General features: G+C 45.8%; 1 protein-coding gene across 2 annotated transcripts in view; it reads left to right on the forward strand.

The window, feature by feature from the left end:
• Nucleotides 1–11,922: 11,922 nt before the first annotated feature.
• Nucleotides 11,923–21,713, forward strand: part of IL16 (interleukin 16) — a 128,077-nt gene continuing 118,286 nt past the window's right edge. For both annotated transcript variants that reach the window (XM_055363648.2, XM_063698770.1), the window contains exon 1: nucleotides 11,923–12,331. In XM_055363648.2, coding sequence (XP_055219623.2) covers nucleotides 12,292–12,331 — 40 coding nt within the window. In that variant the 5' untranslated portion in view covers nucleotides 11,923–12,291. The remainder of the gene's footprint in view (nucleotides 12,332–21,713) is intronic.

Raw genomic sequence — 21,713 nt, forward strand, 5'->3', positions numbered from 1 at the left:
GCCTGTGTGTTGGTGTGGCTTCGTTAGCATCAAGTGGCTGGAACTTGAGACATAGAACATGGATCTGATCTAACAACTGGCAGCTTGAATGCTCTGTCTTTCACACTGTACCTATTCATTTCCTGCCGACTGCCTTGGATTATAGATAGGGCTGGCTGAGGTTTTTCTCTTAATTTTCTTGGCAACTCATGACTTCTGGCTGCAAAGACTTTTCAGATGGTCTCTTGGACATCAAACAGCTACAGGCCAACATTTGGTTACATAAAGTGCAAATGAATCATGAACATGTGGATTATATTTCTATTCAAATACACAGGGATTTCAAATTATGGGAAATGGACTATGGGCTGTACAAATTAGCACGAGGTTTGGGAAGTCAATGGAAATGCTGAACAGATTCTCAGTTATGTCCATCTACTCTTCCCCAAAACATTCTTCCTTAGCACCCTAGAAATTACAGCTATTTAATTCAAGGGAACGCTGAATGCTAGTCTTTTCTGCAAGAGAGAGGGAAGGCCAAATGAATTTGCCAAAGGTTCTTAGGGTTTATTTATTTTGTCCCAAAGCCAGCAAAGACTGAACAACATGCAAAATATATCCTCCCTTCCCCTTGGCTTCCGTGTTGGAACTTTCTTAATTTTATCTCTCTTCAGTCTCTTCCCTGTCTTGGTGTTGCATCTCTGTTGGATGTCTTTTGCATTGCTTGTTTCTTCAATGTTGAAATTTTATAAGGCTTCATGAATAGCCCATTTTTTTTGGTATTGTTGTTATTTTTGTTTTCTTCTGTCTCTGCTGCTTGAATCAGAACTTAGTCCATTTTCTTACTGTGCTTTCTATATTGTTTTAAATCAGAACCTTTGACTTCAGCTACTTTCTATACACCGATGATGTTCATATTTCTATCCCCATCCCAGATCTCTCTCCTGACCTCCAGTTCCTGCATCCATATGCCCATCAGACATCTCTACTCTCTGTAGCCCACAGATGCTCCAAACCATATGTCCAAACTGAGCTCATCATCTTTCTCATCATTCCAGTTTTTTTCCCTGCATTCATTATTTTAGTAACTAGAAGTATCAGTCACCAATGCCATTATTTAATTAGTTTAGGCAATTTTGAGTCTTCACTGTATGCCAGACACTGAGTTAGATCAGGGAACACAAAGATGAATAAGAGCTAGTATTTGGCCTCAATGTGTTTACAACCCAGTGGAGAAGATGGACATGTCAACAAATAATTACAGAGAAAGCCCAGCATTAGAAATATGCAGAGAATCTCAGTAGCGTAGGAAAGGGGCATGAATTATATCAGTGGTGGGGAGCATTCAAAGGAGAATTTTAGAAGGGTGATCCTTGAGCTGGCAATCAAAGGGTGAGAAAGGTAAAGGAAGAGAGGGGACAGATGCACAAAAGCATGGAGGTGACAGACAGCAGTGAAAGCAGACAATTAGCACCATTTCGGCTTTGCTGGAGCCTGGCATTTGAAGCAAGTAGACAGGGCTTAGTTATATAAAGGCTTGCATGCCTTGTTCAGAAGGTTTGGGATTTTTTTCAGATAGTTTATATAGTCTCTCAGTCGAGTGTTCAATGGCAAATATAAAGGTCAGACTTCTCCCCCTCCTCCTCTTCCTCTTCCTTCTTCTTCTTTCTTGAGAGAGGGTCTCCCTATGTTGCCCAGGCTGGTCTTGAATTCCTGGTCTCAAGCAATCTTCCTACCCCAGTCTCCTCTCTTAAAGTGTTGGGATACAGGTGTGAGCCACTGTCCCTGGCCAAAAGGTCAGATTTCTATGGTTATGAGAGAGGATGAATTTGAGAAGAGTAAGAATGGATAAAGGTAGAGAAATTAGGAGACTCTTGGGTTATTCTGGCTGAATAGTATGAAAGCCTAAGCCAGGAAGTGGCAGAGAAGTCAGTGGGTCTGAGAGATGTTTAGAATATATAACTGTGAGGGGCCAGGAACAGTGGCTCACGTCTAATCCCAGCACTTTGGGAAGTTGAGGTGGGCAGATTGCTTGAGGCCAGGAGTTCAAGACCAGCCTGGCCAACATGGTGAAACCACATCTCTACTAAAAATACAAGAAAAATTAACCAATCATGGTGGTGTGCACCTGTAATCCCAGCTACTACTGAGGCTGAGGCACCAGAATCCCTTGAACCCAGGAGGCAAAGGTTGCAGTGAGTCGAGCTCGAGCCCCTGCACTCCAGCCTGAGCAACAGCACAAGACTCTGTCTCAAATAATAATAAAAAAAGAAACAAAGAAAATATAACTGTCAGGAATTGAGCTGAAAGTTGAGATAAGGAAAAAAAAAAGGAGTCAGGGATAGATCGTAGCTATCTGGGTTGGGTAATGTGGAATATAGTAATGGTGCTAGCAGAGAAAACACAAGGGGCTCAGAAATATTCTTGATATATTAGACTGTGGTTCCTTGAACTCATCCTCCTATTTCCTGTCCCTGTACCATGGTGCATACTGGTGCCTGTGACTCAAACATGCCCACCACCCTTTTCCAGCTGGCCAACTCACCCGAGGTTCAGAGTCAATTCATTCGTCTATCCAGCATTTATCTGACCTAACTCAGCAGGGTCTGTGCCTTCTTCTGTGCTCCCACATCTCCCAGGGCTAAGCTTTATCCCCCAAACCACCCTACTGTAATGTACTTGCCTCTGTCCCCTCTGTCAGTCTCCAATAGAGAGGTTTTGAGGACAGAAGCCCAGCAGCCATTCAGTTGCTCTTTGCTGACTACTGAATGCATCTTGGGAAGAAATGAAGGTTGTTCTCTTTAGTTACATAATTGACATCTAATGCATCAGAGAAATGAGGACAACATAGATGGCATCTGAGCTTTGATTTTTCTTTCTTTCTTATTATTATTTTTGGAGATGGGGCTTGCTCTGTCACCCAGGCTGGATTGCAGTGGCACAATCACAGCTCACTACAGCCTCGACCTCCTGGGCTCAAGTAATCCTCCCACCTCAGCCTCCAGAGTAGCTGGGATTACTGGTGCATGCCAACATGACCAGTTAATTTTTTTTTCAGAGATGGGGGTCTCACTATGTTGCCCAGGCTGGTCTTGAACTCCTGGACTCAAATAATCTGGCCACCTTGGCCTCCTGAGCTTTGATTTTGTGACAATTGTTACCAGTATGATCTCAGGGAAAGAGGAAAGATACAGACAACATGTTCTATGGCCATCTAACAATGTGATTTGGGGCTATAACAACTTCTCTGGCTATTAGGTGAGTGGGAAGTTTCACTTGTGTGAGTGAATGGCCAATACCCTGGAAGCAAAGCATCCGGGCTCAGGCCTTTCAGGGACCAGGGTGGGAGGAGGATGGCTGATGGAAAGCAGTAGCACTGGTCAAAACAGTAAGGTGACAACAGGAGGCTCCAAGGAGGAGAGCTCAGTCACAGGGCTCTAGGTGGGCCTTTCCCTTGATTCCTTAGCAGTGCAGGATGGGTGTCAGCTGCAAATGAGGTTCTTGAAAAGGGCAAGGACAGGAACAGGCTAAGGTTTCAGGGGCAGAGGAAGAAGGAGCAGCGGAGGGAGGAGGAAAGATGAAAAAATGCCTCTAGAGAAACAGTGGAGCTGTTGGAGCAGAAATGGTGGAGGCACAGAGAGAGCAACCTGAGTAGGAATTCCTAGCCTGCAGTGGGACTGGGTCCACTGCATATGGTGCAGACATGGAGACAGCAACCCAAGTGAGCTCCAAGCCTACAGTGGGCCTGTGTCCACTGTGTCCATAGCAGATGGTGCAGGCATGGAGACAGCAACCCAAGTGAGTTCTAAGCCAACAGTGGGGCTGTGTCCACTGCAGATGTTATAGGCATGGAGCCAGCAGCCCAGATAAGCTCCAAGCCTACAGTGGGGTTGAGTCCACTGCAGATGGGGTAGGCATAGAGTCAATAACCCAAGTGAGCTCCAAGCTTAGAGTGGGGCTGATCTAGGGGAGCCTCCAGAACTTGACAGCCTCACTACTGATTTATTTTGGCTCTGTGGTCGATGTAAAGGAAGAGAAAAGTGTGAGATGACCTGGAAGGAGTTGAGAAGGCATCCTGGGGGGACTGGAAATACCTTTGAGGCTAAGCCTAATGTCATCCCCTCTGTGAGGTCTTGTCTGTGTTTTCATTGTTGGAGTTCTTCTTTTCCTCGAGCTCACTCCTGGCCTTTAAGTCATCCAGTCTACCCCCACTCTGTGTTCTTAGTTCTGCAGTCACCACTTTTGGACATAGGGCTGAGATCTGAACTTTGCAACTTGACTCTGGGGCCTTCCTTGAGAACAGAGCTCTGGCCTTTTGTGCTAACTCTCTGTACTTTAAACTGCCTCAGTGAGTAGATCTGGCCTTGGGTGGACCATTGGCCTCTTTCTGGTTGACATCCATCCAAACACATTCAGTTTCCCTTGGAGAGGTGGAATTCAGACAACAATCCTTTGTCCCCCCTGGCTTGGTTAGCAATCTGCGGCAGCATGAGCTGGAATACTCCGCATTCCAGCCAAGCCTCTGCCTCCTCCAGGTTTTCCTAGCTAGAACAACTCAGTAATTTCTGCAAGACAAAACTGACTTAAGGTAGGAAGAGCAGAACTTACTTACCATCTTCCAAATGATGTACTTATTACTTGCTTATCTCCACCTCAAGGGGGAGCAAAGATATGATGCCCCAGGGGTTAACCCAGGACTTTCATGTTAGTTCTGGTTCCTAACTCATTCCTGGGTGCCATGTGTTACTCTCTGGGTCCCCTATTGCTTCTTGGGTCCCTGTAATGGGCGGGTATTGGAGTCACTTTACTTTTTCCCTTTACTACAACAGACAATCCAGATGAACCTCCACAGTCAGTCAGCCAGCCAGATAGTGGCCATAAGTGTCAGTTGATATTTGTCAGTTTCTTCCCTGCTCTTGTCTAGTTTGGAGGAGATAACCAAACTTTGATGGCATTCTACAATGTGCTGCTGACCACAATATGCCTTAATTCAGAGAGGTAATACAGGTGAAGTGATTAGCACAGTACCTGGCACAGAGTAAACACTCAGGAAATGGTAGCTGCCATCACTACCATCACCATCATCACCATCATAAACACCACCATCACCACCACCATCATCACCATCATAAACACCACCAACCACCACCACACCATCATCACTATCATCCCCATCATCACCACCACCACCACCACCATCATCACTATTATCACCACTACCACCACCACCATCATCACTATTTTCACCACTACCATGACTGCCATCATCATAACCACCACCATCATTGCCATCATCACTACTACCACCATCACTCAGTCTGTGCTTTTGCCCTTCTTTGAATGTTAAATGAGGCTCAATTTGTCCTTCACATGAATGTTGAAAAATAATAAAGCATTTAAAAATCCATAAATTGATATAATGGCCTGCCTCTATAATGTTCTGAATGCAAAAACAAATGATGAAGGCAGTGAACATTTTAAAACTAATGAGCTGGTTGAATAAGAACATTGATTATTAGGTGCACTTACCATCCGCGGAGTTGAAGGCATTGGGGTTAATGATTACACATTAGACTGAAAAATAGTTTACTGGCATTTTCTGAGCCAGCCCCATCTCCCATGCGGTCACTGTCATGTAAGTTGTCACATGTCACTCCATTCAGTGTGGCAGCTCTCCATGGGAATGTGTGGGAAGTGGCCAAGGGTTTGAGAGACAATGCTGGCTCTTCTGATGACAGGGCCTGGAAGATGTTGCAGGCCATTTGCTACACAAGGCCCCGGTGGAGAATGAGGAAGCCAAGTTTTAGAGGTTTGTGATCTTGGGATGATGCTGGCAGGCAATGGCTCAGCTCCTGAAGTGTTAAATGTGATTTGACAGCGTCAGCTGAGAACTCAGAGGTCCAGGCAATGGGAAACGGGAGGAAGTCGGCTGTGGGAACTGGTCCCGGGGCTGCTGTAGGTCTGGCCCCTTGGGAACACTACAGATCCATTATATAACAGGGAGTGGTGCAGTTGGACTGGATTTGGGCTGTCTGCCCCGCAGAAGTGGCCTGTGCTGAATCTGGTAGGGGCAGTAACTTGTGGCTTTGGGAGAATGAAGTAGGGGCCGACTATACAGTCCAGTCTCTACGCTAGAGGCCGCTAAACGAGAGGGAACATACAGCCAAGGGGCAGGGTTTAGGGCGGGCTCCAGGCCCACCAGGGAAGGCACAGGCCAGGCAACAGCAGCGGGAGGCAGGCTAGGCAGACCAAGTCAATACATGAGACCTGGGAGGACTCAGGGCTCATTCCAGGCACAGTAGATCCTATGCCCACAGCAGTGCAGGTCACTGCGGGCCTCGCGTGCCAAGCTCTCTGAGCCCCCCAACATCCTGGCAGCCCAGTCACAATCAGCTCAGGGCTGGGGAAGGCCCGGTAGCAACTGGAAGCATCTGTGTCCATAGCCCTGAGGGGCTGGGGGGCACAAGGACTAGCTGAGGAAGGGGACCCAATCATCTGAAGGGAGAACAATCCAAGGGACTGTTGAGTGTGTGGGGGACACCAACAAGCTGTCAGTGCTAGGGGCCAGTAAGGGGTGCGGCTAATGGGGGCACAGCCAGCGGCCAAGAGGGGAACAGAAATTGGAATGTGTATGGGTGGCTGCAGTTATGTCTCTCCCAAGGTGGTTTAACTGGTAAGAGGCAGGACCTTTCATTCTTCGTTATAGACAGTTGGGTGTAACAAAAAGCTGCTCCCTCGGCTCCTTTTATGCAGGGGAGGGATGGCAAGGATCTGGGTTTGTGTATGGGAAGAGGTCATATAGGAAGAATGAAAGAAATAGAGAGAAGACCTCCCCAAATGTGGTTTCTCCCCAACCCCCTAACACTCATTCCAGCTTTCCAGCTTTTCTAATTTGTGGTTATAATTGGGATGGTGCCATCTGACCCCCACGCATTCTTCCAGGTTGAGGGACATAGTCTAGAGAGGAAGGAGGTGTGCAAAGAAGCCTGGTGCTTTGGGGTCTCTTCCTGGGGCTGGTGGTAGAAACTCAGAAGTCAGTGTCAAGGACCTTTCATCTGAGACGCACATGCATGAGATTCCTAAGCCAAGAGGCCAAAAACAACAGGCCCACAGCTCTAGCTTAATTTCAACACTGCTGCAAACTCAGAAATGTTAACCTCAAAAGACATGGTGTCTGGCTAGTGATTCCCAGTGTAGCCTCTTGATCTTCCCACCAAAGTCCCTAGGAACATACAGAATAAGATAAAAGCTTGTCATCAACGCTGGAAACTAGATATCTAGGTTGTTGTAGAGGCATGTGAATTGTTTGAGGAAGTCATTCAACAAATATTTGTTGAGCATCTACTCTGTGCCAGACATCGTTCTAGGCACTTGGGATAAATCAGTGAACAAAACAAAAATCTCCTCCTCATTGAGAATACAATCTCTTCATAAATGCATAGTTCTGGCCTCCCAAAGACTAGGGCTTCCCATATTTTTATACAAATGTATATCCCCTCCCCCCGTTTTAAAATATATATAATATATATTATATATTTATATATAAATATATAATATATATTTATATATAAATATATAATATATATTTATATATAAATATATAATATATATTTATATATAAATATATAATATATATTTATATATAAATATATAATATATATTTATATATAAATATATAATATATATTTATATATAAATATATAATATATATTTATATATAAATATATAATATATATTTATATATAAATATATATATACACTTTTTTTTAAGAGATAGGGTTTTCTATATTGCCCAGGCTGGTCTCAAACCCCAGGGTTCAAGCAATTCACCCACCTTCACCTCCCAAAGTGCTGGGACTACAGGCATGAGCCACCATACCTGGCCCTATTTCCTCCCTTTTTGCCAAGGAACAAACATGTTTCTTTTGGCAAAAAATAAATTAGCAAATACAGAAAAAATAAATAATCCCACTAGCCTGAGATAATCTTTGTTCAAACATTGGCATACAGCCAATAAGCTATTAACAAAAAAAATTATGTACAAACATGCAACCTTATTTATTTCCATGTGATTGAATGTCGACTCTTAAATCTCCATTGTTGTGGATGATGGAAAGTTAATTTTGTCAATTCAAAGTAAATTTAGTCACTCTAAACTTAAAACACAGTCTCCTCTGGGTAACTACTCACTCAATTCAGGATTTTCCCTGCTGGGCTGCTGTGTAGTATGGTGGTGTTTGGAAGGTGCACACAACTCGCAGTTGCCTCTCTGCTGGAATTCATTGCGGATGTCACCTGTCAGCCTCTCCTTTGTCCAGGGAGGTCCCATCCTCACCACATGGGCTGCCGAGACATCTGGTTCTCTGATCCGTGAAGGTCATCCTGCTTCCTCTGTGTCTGACTGTCAAGAGCTCCCTGGGGCAGCTGGCACATCGGGACAATCCTGGGTACCTCTTCAAGGCACAGGAAACTTTCAGCTATACTCCCACCCCCAAAGGAAGACTCAGGAGAGTGTCCCAGAATCTTTGTCTAAATATCCCAGGTGGATATTTCTACTCTGTGTAGACTCACACTCAAAGAGGCTCTTTTCTCCCAGAATCTCAGGCAGGGAGTGGGATACAGGTCTCTGAGCAGTTTTCTCCAGTGTGGACGGCCCCTGTCTCTCGGTGCCGACTTCGGAAAGGAGCAGAGTGGGCAGAGGCCCTCTCAGGCTCCAACCTGTGGCCTTTGAATGTCACCCTCCCTTCAGCTGGGCAGACTTTTATCTGCTTTTGGATAAGAAGAAAGCTGCTCAGATAGCATCTCATGTTCTTCCCAAGTTCGTGGTTTATGACATAAATTTTGTGCTTTGTGTCCTCCAGGCTTTTCTCTTTGTAGTCAAAGCCAAGCTTTTGGCAACAAAGAAACAAACAAAATAAGAACAAATCAAATGTATTTATCTGGATAAGCCACACAAGTTTAGTGGCTTAAACAAGGCAAAGTTATTAGCTTACATTTCCGGAGGTCAGAAGCCCAGCATAGGTCTCCCTGGGCTAAAATCAAGGTGACAGCAGGGTTGCACTTCTTTCTGGAGGCTGGAAGGGATAATCCATTTCCTTGCTTTTTCAGCCTCTGGAGGCCACCTGCATTCCCTTGGCTCATGGCCCTTCCTGCATCTTTCAAGTCAGCAGCAGAGCATCTTCAAGTCTCGCTCTGACTCTGACCTCCTCCTCTACCTCCCTCCACTCTTAATATAAAACACAGTCTCCTCTGGGTAACTACTCACTCAATTCAGGCTTTTCCCTGCTGGGCTGCTGTGTTTGGAAGGTGCACACAACTCGCAGTTGCCTCTCTGCTGGAATTCACTACAGATGTCGCCTGTCAGTCTCTCCTTTGTCCAGGACCATCCTCACTATATTAGCTGCTGAGGCATCTGGTTCTCTGATCCTTCCACTTTTTTTTTTTTTTTTTTTTTTTTTTTTGAGACGGAGTTTCACTCTTGTTGCCTAGGCTGGAGTGCAATGGCATGATCACAGCTCACTGCAACCTCCGCCTCCCGGGTTCAAGAGATTCTCCTGCCTCAGCCTCCCGAGTAGCTGGGATTACAGGTGCATGCCACCACGCCTGGCTAATTTTTGTATTTTTAGTAGAGATGGGGTTTCACCATGTTGGTCAGGCTGGTCTTGAACTTCTGACCTCAGGTGATCTGCCCACCTTGGCCTCTCAAAGTGCTGGGATTACAGGCAGGAGCCACTGAGCCGAGCTGTTCCTTCCACTTTTAAGGATACTTGTGATTATACTAGGCCAGCCTGGATCATGCAGGATGATTCCTTTATTTTGAAGTCAGCTGATTAGCAACCTTAATTCCATCTGCCATCTGAATCCCCCCTTGTCATGTAACATCGCATATTCACAGGTTCCCAGGTTCAGGATGTGGACATCTCTGGAGAAGCCATTTTTCTGTCCATCATACTTTTGTCAAAGGCTTGATTCATATCATTATGAACCATGGTTTTCAGTATTATGGTCTTTGCTACTGATTTAACAAAGTCTATTTAGAAATTCTAAAGCCAATGCTTTGACTTATTATTTTTTTAATAATCATATAGATGGCATGAATTGAAAGTGAAAAGCCCAAAGGGATATTGAAAAGCTCATGGTGAAAATAAAAATAAAAAACTCAATTTTATTCTCCAGATCTGATCTTGTTTCATGTATGTGGATCGTATTTACACCATGTTTTTTTGTAAGCGGTTTTATTCACTTAATAATATAATGCAGACATCTTTCTATGGCAATACATCTTATTTTATCACATCATCTTAATTTCTTTTCTTTTCTTTCTTTTTTTTTTTTTTGAGACAAAGTCTCACTTTGTCACCCAGGCTGGAGTGCAGTGGCACGATCTTGGCTCACTGCAATGTCCACCTCCTGGATTCAAGCAATTCTTCTGCCTCAGCCTCCCGAGTAGCTGGGATTACAGGCACATGCCACCACACCTGGCTAATTTTTGTATTTTTAGTAGAAATGGGGTTTCGCCATGTTGGCCAGGCTGGTCTTGAACTCCTGACCTCAGGTGATCCACCCACCTTGGCCTCCCAAAGTGCTGAGATTACAGGTGTGAGCCACGGTGTCCGGCCTCACATCATCTTAATATCTGCAGAGTACTCCCAGAATTTATCTAGCCTATTCCTTATTGTTGCTGCCGTTGGGTATGACTAAAATGCAAGGCCAGTTTCCGGCCCTCACAGTGCTCCTGGCACAGCTGCAGCATCCTGCAGTTTCAGAGCCTAGGCAGTTCATTCAATAATCAGAGTAAGGAAGGGTCAGGAAGTGCCAGTGCAGGGTCCCCACCCTCACCCAGGGGTGATGATGGCTCTCAGGGAGCTGTTCTGACTCCAGGTGCTGATAGCAGAGTTTCTCTGGCAACCTGTAGCACTGCCTTGAGAAATGATTATCTAAAGTATATTTGCATGGGGGTGAGGGGTGCAGAGGGAGTACGAGAGTCACAGTGTCTTGGCAGTGGATTGAGCAGAGTGATGGTGATGCCAGTGGCCACGACTCTTTGGAGCCCTGAGTGGTAGCAGTGATATTGAGGAAAGAGGCACCACGGCAGGGGGCCCATCCCAGAAAGACCTGGGGCCCTTGGCTGGTGACAGATAACTCAGGGACTAGACCAGGATCTGTCTCACTTGCTTTCCTGGTAAGTTTTTCTCTCTATCAAACAGAGCAGGTTTTCCCTCCCATTCAGTCTCACATTGCTATGTCCAGAAAATCATCACACTCTTCCACCAGAGGGGTGGATATTACTTTCTCAGTTTTCAGTTTTGTTTGCCCACTCACTGTATATTCCTTTGATCTTTCCAATGGTGATCCAAGGATTTATTTAACCCAGTGGTCAAATTGGTCATTTTAAATAATAGTACATCTTGTCCAAGTCCAAAAATAAAATGTCCTGGTATGAGAAGGCAAGCGGAGGAAATTGGGTAGAGTAGGCTGAAAATGTTTTATAGCACCATTACCCAGAGCCCAAGCCCCTTTTTCATTTATCCCTTTTTTGTCCTGGCATGGCAGGAGTCAGAGCGCCTTCTGTTTGTCTTGATTAAAGTCAGCCTCCACCTTCCCCAGAGCCCAGTTGCCCTTCTCGGGACACAGGCTGCATTCACCATGGGTCTCTCTGCCCAAGCTCTTTGCAGATTTTATGAAAGGCGTTTTCACTTGGATTAAACAGGCGCTGTGTTTGTGTGTGGTGTGTGTGAAGGAGAAAATGAATCACTTCAACTTTGGGCAAGGATTTTAGGTGTTTTGTTTGTCCCATGCAATTACATAAACACACCAGAACTCATTAAAAAAAAAAAAAAGTAGAAGAGGGGGGCAGAGATTCAAGTCCTTGCGATGATCTAAACAGTGCGGCACATTTTCCATACATTAGACCTCAGAAAGGGTTGTGTTCTGCCCTCTCACAACAGACTCCGAGTCCAAAGGAAAGTTTGAGGTTTTACATTTCTGTTTGTGGTACAGGAAAAGGCTTATGATCTGAGGGCTTGATTCAGTGAAATAACATTGCCTTTATACACATTTGCTTCTCAAGGAGGGCAGGAGTTGGAAGCGACCGTTGTGAAACGTTAAAGATTTTCTGGCAGAGGGAAAGGGATTTTTTTTTTCTCCCTCCCTGCCGAGGAAAAAACAGTTCTAACGAGGAGTTACTTTGTAGTTTTAACTCATATTCAAATACTCCCAGCCGAGAAGCTGCCATCGATCCTCCCATGGACCCCTGATCCTGGTTTGGAGGAACTTTTCACAGCTCTCTCTCCCTCCCTCAAACCCTGTGCAATGAGTTTGCAGAAGAGAGTCTTCCCGAGAAGGCAGAACGGTGAGTGGAGCTCCTTCTCCTATCCCAGGGGACTCAGGGGAGGTTGGAATGGAGGGGTGGACCCTTCCTGACATCCTCCCAGGGGAATGGAAGCATGGTTTTGGTCACACTGTGTAGTATATGAGTGAGTGTGTGTGTGCACACGTGTGAGTGTGTGTGCACACGTGTAAGTGTGTGCACACATGTGCTACAATAGGACACAATGCTTGTCTTTGCAGAGGCTGGCTGAGTGCTCACCATGTGCTTGGCAGAGAGTTCGGGAAGGGCAATTGCAGGACCCCCACAGGGGAGGAGAGTGAACCCTGGCCAGGGCAATGGTTTTCCATGTGCCCTGGCTTCCTCTTCAAGGGGCAGAGGCATCAGTGTCTAAAACGCTAGCTGTCAGGGTCCCCACCAGTTCCGCTCCAGTTTCAGCAGAAGCAGAACAGAAGAGGGAGCTGCTCAGCTCCGGGAGAAGTGAACGGAGTGCTGGTCTCTGGAGCAGATCTGAGAACTGGGAGGGGCCTCCATCCAGATCCCCTACCTTCCTGCAGGTACAGCCCAACAGATGAGAGCATTTCTTATTAAAATCTTCTTTTGCTCTGGAAACATAAACAGGCATCAGGGCAGAACGTTTTAACCCTTCTGCCCAACTTTTAAAGTTAACACTGGCGAAACTTCAGCTCTGTTGCAACTTTGGCATAAGAGAGTAAACACATGGTTTTCCTTAAAAAGGAGAAGTAAGCAAGTCAAAGGCATATTCTGACTTTTCTAGCTCCAGAAAGATATGGCTAGAACCCTGGCATCTACTTGCTTAGGTTGCATTAAGGCATCCGCTGAAGTCTGAAGAAAGGCAGTGGAGTGTAGGGAATAAGAACCTGAGCCATGGGGCGTGGCCACCTGGGATGGAATCTTGGCTCTGAGGGTAACAGGCTCCTTGATCTTGGAAAAGGCATTCAAAGGCTCACTTTCCTCCTTTGCAAAACGGTGGTCATAAATTCTTACCTTAGAGGAAGGCAGAAACAATAACTAAGATAAAGTATGTAAAATGACCCAAATGGCATGTACGTATTCAGAGGACATGTCAGCTCTCCTAAGCAGGCTGCTCCCCTGTTCTGACACAGCAACCATCATAGATATACAGGCTTGAGGATAAAGAAAAGAGTGCTTGAGGGCCCAAAGTAGCCCTGGCTCTTCGTATAGCAGAAAGTAGGGTGAACATTCAGGCGGCCTCCCTTTGGAGGCAGATGACATGGATGCATTTACTTCCACTGGGGATCTTCGAGGGTGGGACTTGACCTGGTGTTTACTAGGTGCTCCGTGTTTGGTGAAACCATTTTATTCACTCTGATTCACAGGGAGGTCTTACCACTTCCTACCCTGGCTGCACTGCCTTTGGTTGGGTTTCCCTGGTAACAGATGGTGAGACAGAGATTTGCGCATACGAAGTTCATTGGTGTGTGCTCTGGGAACAACACCAGTGTGGGGTGAGGGAGACAGAACCAGACAGATGGAGAAGTTGGGCTGTGATGCAGTTGCAACACTGGCCTCAGCAGATCCAGGGGATCTTATGGGGTTTTGTATCCCTGCAGTGACCAGTCATTGCTTGTGGGCTGCCCCTGGAATCCAGGCATAACCTTGGGCGAGGCAGCTGTCTTTGGCTGAAGGCAGTTTCCTGAGAGGGACTCAGTTGTGAGTTGTCACAGGCAACACTTATGTCAGCTGTGGGAATGAACACCTCGGTCCAGGGGTGAGGAGCTTATCCGGGCGATGCCCCATCATCTACTCAATACATTTGACACGGTGCCTTCTTTCTCTGAGTTAGGCTGTTAGAAGATTGGGCATTCACATGCAGGGACACCTGTCCAGTTAAATCCTTGCATAGAAGTGTGACTTTGGATAAGCCCCTTTCCATATCTGGGACTCAGTGTCCCTGTCTATAAAGTGGATGGAAGGGTGTTGGACTAGACATGGCCTCTAAAAACACTCCAGCTCTGCTATTTCACATGTGCAGATTCTGAGCATGTGGTCATGGTGGTTGGATGTGTCCTCAGTAATAGTTGGGTCCTGTGGTCTCCACCGTAGGTGCCTTGACTCCTTCTGCTGGGAAATAGGAATCGAGTCACCTGGGGATCCTTGGGACTTGGCCCCTGTCAGCAAGGAGGGGCTGGGCCTGTGGGAAGCAGAGGGAGGCTCTGCATAGGGCTGGAGGGTGGGGTGTAGGGTTTGAGGAGGATTCTGCCGCACACCTTCCCCCACCATCCCCCCAACGTCTCTCCAATAAAAAAAGTAAAACCACATGAGACACTGCCATATGTCTTTGATAGTTAAGAGCTATGTAATGTTGCCCGGGACAAGCATGGATATAGTTTTATTACTCTCTGTCTCCTCCTAATTTCCTATTTACTTTTCAATATACAAAGAGTGAAATCACTTTCCCAAACACTTGGAATTCATTTTCATTGCTTTTTTTCTTTTCTTTTCCTTTTTTTTTTTTTTTTTTGACAGGATCTCATCTGTCGCCCAGGCTAGAGTGCAGTGGCATGATCATGGCTCACTATGGCCTCAACCTCCCGGGTTCAAGTAGTTCTCCCACCTCAGCCTCCTTAGTAGCTGAGACTACAGGAGTGTGCCACCATGCCTGGCTAAATTTTATTTTTTTGTAGAGATGGAGTCTTCCTATGTTGCTCAGGCTGGTGAGCCACTGTGCCCAGCCTGGAATTTATTTTCAACAAATTATTTATTTAGAGTATTCTAGGCTTCAAGCACTGTGCTGGGCTCTGGGGATCTAATGGGACACATTAAACAAACAACTGTACACACATAAATATAACGGCAAAGAGGGTTAAGTTCTATGGGAGGCTGTAACAGGGAACTGGCCTAGTCTGGCAGATCAGCGTGGGGCTTCCCTGAGGAGGTGCTATTTGAGTTGTTTTCTGAAGGGTGTGCGGGAGTTACACTGGGGCAGAGATGGAGAAGCAAATGGGCGAATTGTAGAATAGGGATGGGAAAAGAAAGTGTTTTAAATCTTACCAGCTTAACCTAGCCACTGTGAGTTTTTTAAGTGTACATCCATCCAGTCTGTTTTTCTTGCAGCATCTTAAAAAAATTATGGTGGCTTGTTAGCTAAGGGAATAAGATCTTTTTGCTGGTGGGGCAAGGTTTTGCCTGTGTATCAGCCAGTTGTCTCTGTTCCCCACATCTGGGAGCCAGCCCCTCAGTGTGCATCCCTCACTACCAGGGGCCTCGCCCTGAACCCTGGAAAGCCCTCAGTAATACCAGCAGCTCCCTCTTCCTGAGTGCTTTCAGCACCAGGCATTGATTTAGGATCAACCTGCGTGAGCACTGACTCATTTGATCTTACCTACAGCGCTTTATTTTTATTTTTATTTTTTATTTTTACCTACAGTGCTGTGGGGTACATGCTGTTGTCTTTACTTCTCAGGCGAACCAAAACGAGACACAGGGAGTTTAACCAGGTGGTGAGTGGCAGGACAGATTTGAACACAGGCGAGTCTATTCCATCCTAAAGCCTGTACTCTTAGTAAGCAGTATGCAGCTGAAAAAGCACGGTGAGCTTTCTACATATCCATACTGCTCACATGCTGATGCTTCCACTCGACGTTGGGTTGTGGATAACTTCTCAGTTCCGACAAAGTTATCTGAACCACCAGTCTTACCAACCTCAGAAAATCAGATCAGATGCCTGTGCAGTAATTTATTTAACCATTCCCCAATTATGGACATCTTGGCTTGCTTTCAATTTTATGTTTTCCAAAATATCATCATAAATATTTTCAAACATATGGAGAAGAGGAAAGAATTGTAGTCAACATACCTATGTCCATTATCTAGATTCTACAAATAACATTTTACTATATTTGCTTTATCACATCTATCCATCTCTCCATCCCTCTGTCCATCCATGCATCCATCTTTTTTTTTCATTTGTTTCTTTTTTAAATATAGAGATGAAGTCTTACTATGTTGCCCAGGGTGGCCTTGAACTCCTGTCCCCAAGTGATCCTCCCTGCCTCAGCATCCTAAAGTGCTGGGATTACAAGAGTGAGCCAACATGCCTGGCTATCCATCTTATTTTTGAATGCATTTCCAAATAAGCTGGGGATTAAATAAAGAGTACCTGAGGGCCCAAAGTAGCCCCCCTGGCTTCTTCTCTAGTAGAAAGTAGGGTGAGGATATAGGTGGTCTCCCTTTGGAGGTAGACTATGTGTGTGCACTTACTTACACTGGCGAACCTTCCAGGGTGGAACTTGACTTCATCATACATCTAACTTTCAATATTTGTTTACTGTTGTTCTTTCGGGTAAGATTTACATACAGTGAAATGTATGTATCTTAAGTGCACTGTTCAGTTCATTGTGAAAAGTGTATATCCCAGTGTAAAGCACACCCCTAGCAAGGCATAAAACGTTATCATCACTGGCTGGATGCAGTGGCTCACATCTGTAATCCCTACACTTTTGTAGGCTGAGGAGGGAGATGGCTGATGCCCAGGAGTTCAAGACCAGTCTGTGCAACATAGCAAGACCCCATCTCTAAAAAAATTAAAAATTAGCTGGGTGTGATGGTGCACACGTGTAATCCCAGGTACTTGGAAGGCCGAGGCAGGAGGGTTGCTTGAGTCTGGGAGGTTGAGTTTGCAATGAACTATGATTGTATCACTGCATTCCCGCCTGAGTGACAGTAAGACTTTGTCCACCCCCACCCAAAAAAATTACCATCATGATCACCCCATAAAGCTCTTTTGTGCCCTTCTCAGTTGCTTTCAATTTTGCTGATAATACACAACTTGTTGCTAACTTTAAAGACCTGATTAAATAAAGTATGGCACCTGCTTTGTCCTCCTTTGACCATGGGGGCAGAACCTTTGCCTGCAAAGGCCCCCAATTGTGGTGAGCAGACCTCATGATGAGTTCAAGTGCAGACTTTGGCTGGGGGTTCTGGGATAAGAAAGCAGCACCAAGCCATGGGTTATTCTGGGCTAAAGGGCAACAAGGTACGGAGAGTGGTCCTGGCTATCTCTGGGCTTGGGATTAGGGTTGCAGTTTTGGGTTCTGACAGTGAGGTTAGAAACAGGCCAGGGCAGAGGAGATGGAGCAGGGGCCCCATGGGTGGTGAGCACTGTATTGAGGCTTTGTATGTCCTTGTTTATCCTGAGGGCCTCACCTGAGCCCCCATGGACCCTAAGGCCCAGTGATGGGTGCCAAGCTGTTCCCACTAGAGTTGTCCTCATATTTCCTGCTGTAGTCCAGACTAGAACAGGCATTGGAGGCAATGCATGTTCCTTTCGCTAGCAAGATGAATACAAAAACAGCACAAAATAGATTGCAGGTAGTGTCGGGCAGATGTGCTTTCAACCGTCTGAATGGCTATGTTGTTATGAGGCGGAGAGGGGGAGGGTATAGACACAGGCATTTCTGGCTCTTGCACACTGCTGTTCTTTTCTTCCCATTGCAGAGGGTGTGTGGGGCACTGCGGGCGAGATGGAGCTGAGGGAAGGCAGAGCTGGTATGTGTTGAACGTCCACTGTATTTCAGGCAGTGAGAGCATTCTGTATAAGTCTTATAATAACCCATTTTACAGATGAGGAAGCTGATGCTCAGAAAGAGGACTGGCTTCCCTCAGGTCACACACTAGTCAGCAGCAGCCCAGGGGATAGGTACTCAGGCTGCTGGACTCCTGGACCAGTGCTCTTTTCAGTGCAAACCCCTCCTGTGACTAGGGTGTGCACGTGCATACGTATGCCTGTAACAGGTTAGATCCATGTGTTGATGTGTCTATATTGTCTCTGTGTCTATGCATCTGATCACAAAGAATCCCTCTTTCCCTCCTTCCTCTGCCCTTCTTCCTCCCGGCCTTTTTTTCTTCTTTCTCTTCCTCTTCTCATCCCTTCCTCTCACAGCTACTTAGCATCCCGTTTGTGTCAGGTACTATGCTCAATACCAGGGCTACAAAGAAAGATATGGCACAGCCCCTGGCAGCAAGGCTTTATTCCCCTACTGGATAAGGCAGACACACGGATGAGAGAACTCAGCATGGAGTGCTTTGGGAGGACAGAAGGGCAGCTCCTTATTTATTTCTTATTTATTGAAACAAGGAGTGCAGTGGTATGATCAAGGCTCACTGCAGCCTTGACCTCCTGGCTTAAGCCTGGGCTTAAGCAATCCTCCCACCTCAGCCTCCTAAGTAACTGAGACTATAGGCACATGCCACCATGCCAAGATAATTTTTTTTTTTTTTTTGGGACGGAGTCTCACTACATCACCCAGGCTGGAGTGCAGTGGCACGATCTCGGCTCACTGCAACCTCCACCTCCTGGGTTCAAGCGATTCTTTTGCCTCAGCCTCCCGAGTAGCTGGGATTACAGGAGCCTGCCATCGTGCCCAGCTAAGTTTTGTATTTTTAGTACAGACAGGGTTTCTCCATGTTGACCCAGCTTGTCTCCAACTCCTGATCTCAAATGATCCACCTGCCTCGGTCTCCTAAAGTGCTGGGATTACAAGCATGAGCCACTGCACCTGGCCCATACCAAGCTAATTTTTCATTTTTATTTTTGTAGGGACAGAGTCTTGCTGTAGAGACAGGGTCTTTCCCAGGCTGGTCTTGAACTCCTGGCCTCAAGTGATTCTCCCACCTCAGCCTCCCAAAGAGTTAGGATTACAGGTCTGATCCACTGCGCCCAGTCAAGGCAACTGGTGATTTAATGTGTGAGTTGGGAGGGGGTGTCAGGGAAGTCTTCCTGGAGGAGGTGATTCTGAGCCAAGCCTTGAAAAACATACGAGAGTTCACTGGAGGCAGGGCTTGTTGAGGCTCTTGCTTAGAAAGGGCAGAGTGTGCTGACATGTGGAGGTGGAAGGATGCACGAAGCATCTGGAGGAACTTCAAGCGTCGGGGAGACAAGCCTGTGTCCTTGGACAGGGATTTAAAATTTTTACTTATTGAGTCAGTCATGTCATGACAACAACAAATTAAGAGAAGAAAGTAGGGATTTCTTAATCTTTAAAAATGTTGCTTTCTGATGCAAGGCAGGAAGCGGCGTTCCTCAGATACTTGTGTGGGCAGAAAGACTGAAAGCGTGGGACAAATAACTGCTTTGCACAGCTGGGCACCATCCACCTCGAACTCCACCCTTGTCCTGTCTGAAGCCACGCAGGCCAGGGCCCCTGGCCAGGGCATCTCGGACATTCTGTGACAGCCAGAAAAGATGAGGGACTCAACTGCCTCCACACCCTTGTAAAAGGCAAGACCCCAAACTGAACACACGGTTCCTGCCAAAGTCTTGCTGAGTGGAAACATTCTCCCCCTTCTCCCCCGGGTGTGTCATTCATTAATACCTGGCCTCTTCTTGTTGCCAGGTGGTGCTGTGCAAACCATCCTAATATTGGCCTTAAAAATAGCACCACCCAGGCACTGACCACTCCCTCCCAGTGTGGCGTTTAACCCTTTCTAAGCCCACCCACGTGATAGGGCTGAAGGGGATGGGTAGGAATCTATAGATGCTCAGCACGGCAATGTTTACTTACTCAGCTTTTGTTACAAGGACAAGAACTGACTGGATTTTGCTGTCAGATAATCCTGGGTTAACATCCTGGCTCTGTACTTTGGGCTTTGAGTTGTTTTACTCCCTGTGATGTCTCTTCCTTCCTTTCTTATAAGAAAAAGGGGAAATCATTATGGTACCAACCCTCCAAGTGAATTGTGGAGCTGGATACTGTGTGGATGGTACTTAGCCTTGTGTCTAGCTGTTCCATGGTGAACAGGCCTATGCAAACCTACCCCCAAAGGCTGAGGAAGTTGAGGGGCCAAAGAAAGAAGCTGAAAAATCCAGTTTCTTAGAAGGAAATGTTGAATAGGGACTTATGTCCAGAAACCATGTCTGTGTCTAGGATGGCAAGACAAGATGGTGAATCCCCACAATTACACCCCAGACCCAGGGTTTATATATCATAGGAGAAGGGTACAGTGCTTCAGAAGGAATGGGTAGGGTGATTGCTCAAGGTCAGGATTTATGTATGGTAAGTACAATAACATCAAGATTGTTTTGACCTAAGGGCAGGATAAGTACATGCTCTTATACAAGGAACAGTAGATAGACTAGAAACCTTACGAGACTTTCCTGGAACTGGAGTTAATCAGAATCCAACATGGAGGATTAGCACCCAAGATGGAGTTGCCTCAGCCTCCACACTGGCCCACAGCAAGTGCTGCACAAATGCTTGTTGTTGCTGTTATTAATCAGCCAAGGTTCTATATCTCTAAGTATTTTTTATTTGTTTTAGAGCCATGAATTAAACCAAGTGATTCTTCTTGTCATAACCAGAGGGTCATGAATGCTCTTGGAACTAAACTCTCTTCCCTTGGAGAGAACATTCTGTTTCCTAATCTGTGGCTTCTAGGAGCTAAGAGAGATACTGTGAATATGTTTTTTAAGTTCCATTTAAACCTGGGCCTAATCACATAAATTACGCTAAGGAAATGTCTGGAAGAGCTCTTTGTAAACTCGAAACTACAAACAAATGTAGAAACTCATTACATGGCATTAGTCATTTATTTGTTCATTCATTTATGCATTGATTCACTCAGTAAATGTTTATCAACCCGTTATGGGCCAGGCATGCTCTAGTGCTGGGGACCCCACAGTGAACAGGCTGATGAGGTCCCTGTGTGGGACCTAGATGGGGCGGATGGTTGGTATGTAAGTACCCAAGCAGACTAACAAGACAGCTTCAAATGCTGGCAAGTTCTATGAAGAAAATAAAGTAAGGAGAGGTAACGGTGAGTGCCTGGTTTAGGTTGAGTGGTCAAGAAAGATCCCACTTAGGAGATGGAGTCAGGGAAGAGCCAGCCATATGAAGATCTGGAAGTGGAACTTTCCTGTAAGAGAAAACAGCTAGGGCAGAAGTCTTAGGGTGACAAGGGCATGGCTTATTCAAGAAAGAGCCAGAAGGCCAGAGTGGCTGTGGGATGCAGCGAGCAGGAGAGGCAGAGGTGGAAGCTGAAGTTTGGGAGATAAACAAGGGTGAGATCATTTAGCTCCTTTGGGATACTGTAAGGAATTTGGGTATTATTTTGGAAAACAACGCAAAGCCTTTGGAAGGGGTAGAGCACAGGGCATTTTTGGGGCAGTAAATATATCTCTCTGTATGATACTACAGTGGTAGATCCATAACGCTATGCACTTGTCAGAACCCATAGAACTGCACAACACAATGGGTGAACCATCATGTAAGCCGTGAACTTTAGCTAATAATCATGTATCAGTATTGGTTTATCAATTGTAAAAAGGTACCACACCAATGCAAGATGTTAATAGTATGGGAAATTGTGTGTGTGGAGAGGGAGATCAGTATTCGGGAGTTCTGTACTTTCTGTGCAATATTTC

This window comes from Gorilla gorilla, chromosome 16 (genome assembly GCF_029281585.2).
Source record: "Gorilla gorilla gorilla isolate KB3781 chromosome 16, NHGRI_mGorGor1-v2.1_pri, whole genome shotgun sequence".
In the NCBI taxonomy this organism is placed as follows: Eukaryota; Metazoa; Chordata; class Mammalia; order Primates; family Hominidae; genus Gorilla; species Gorilla gorilla.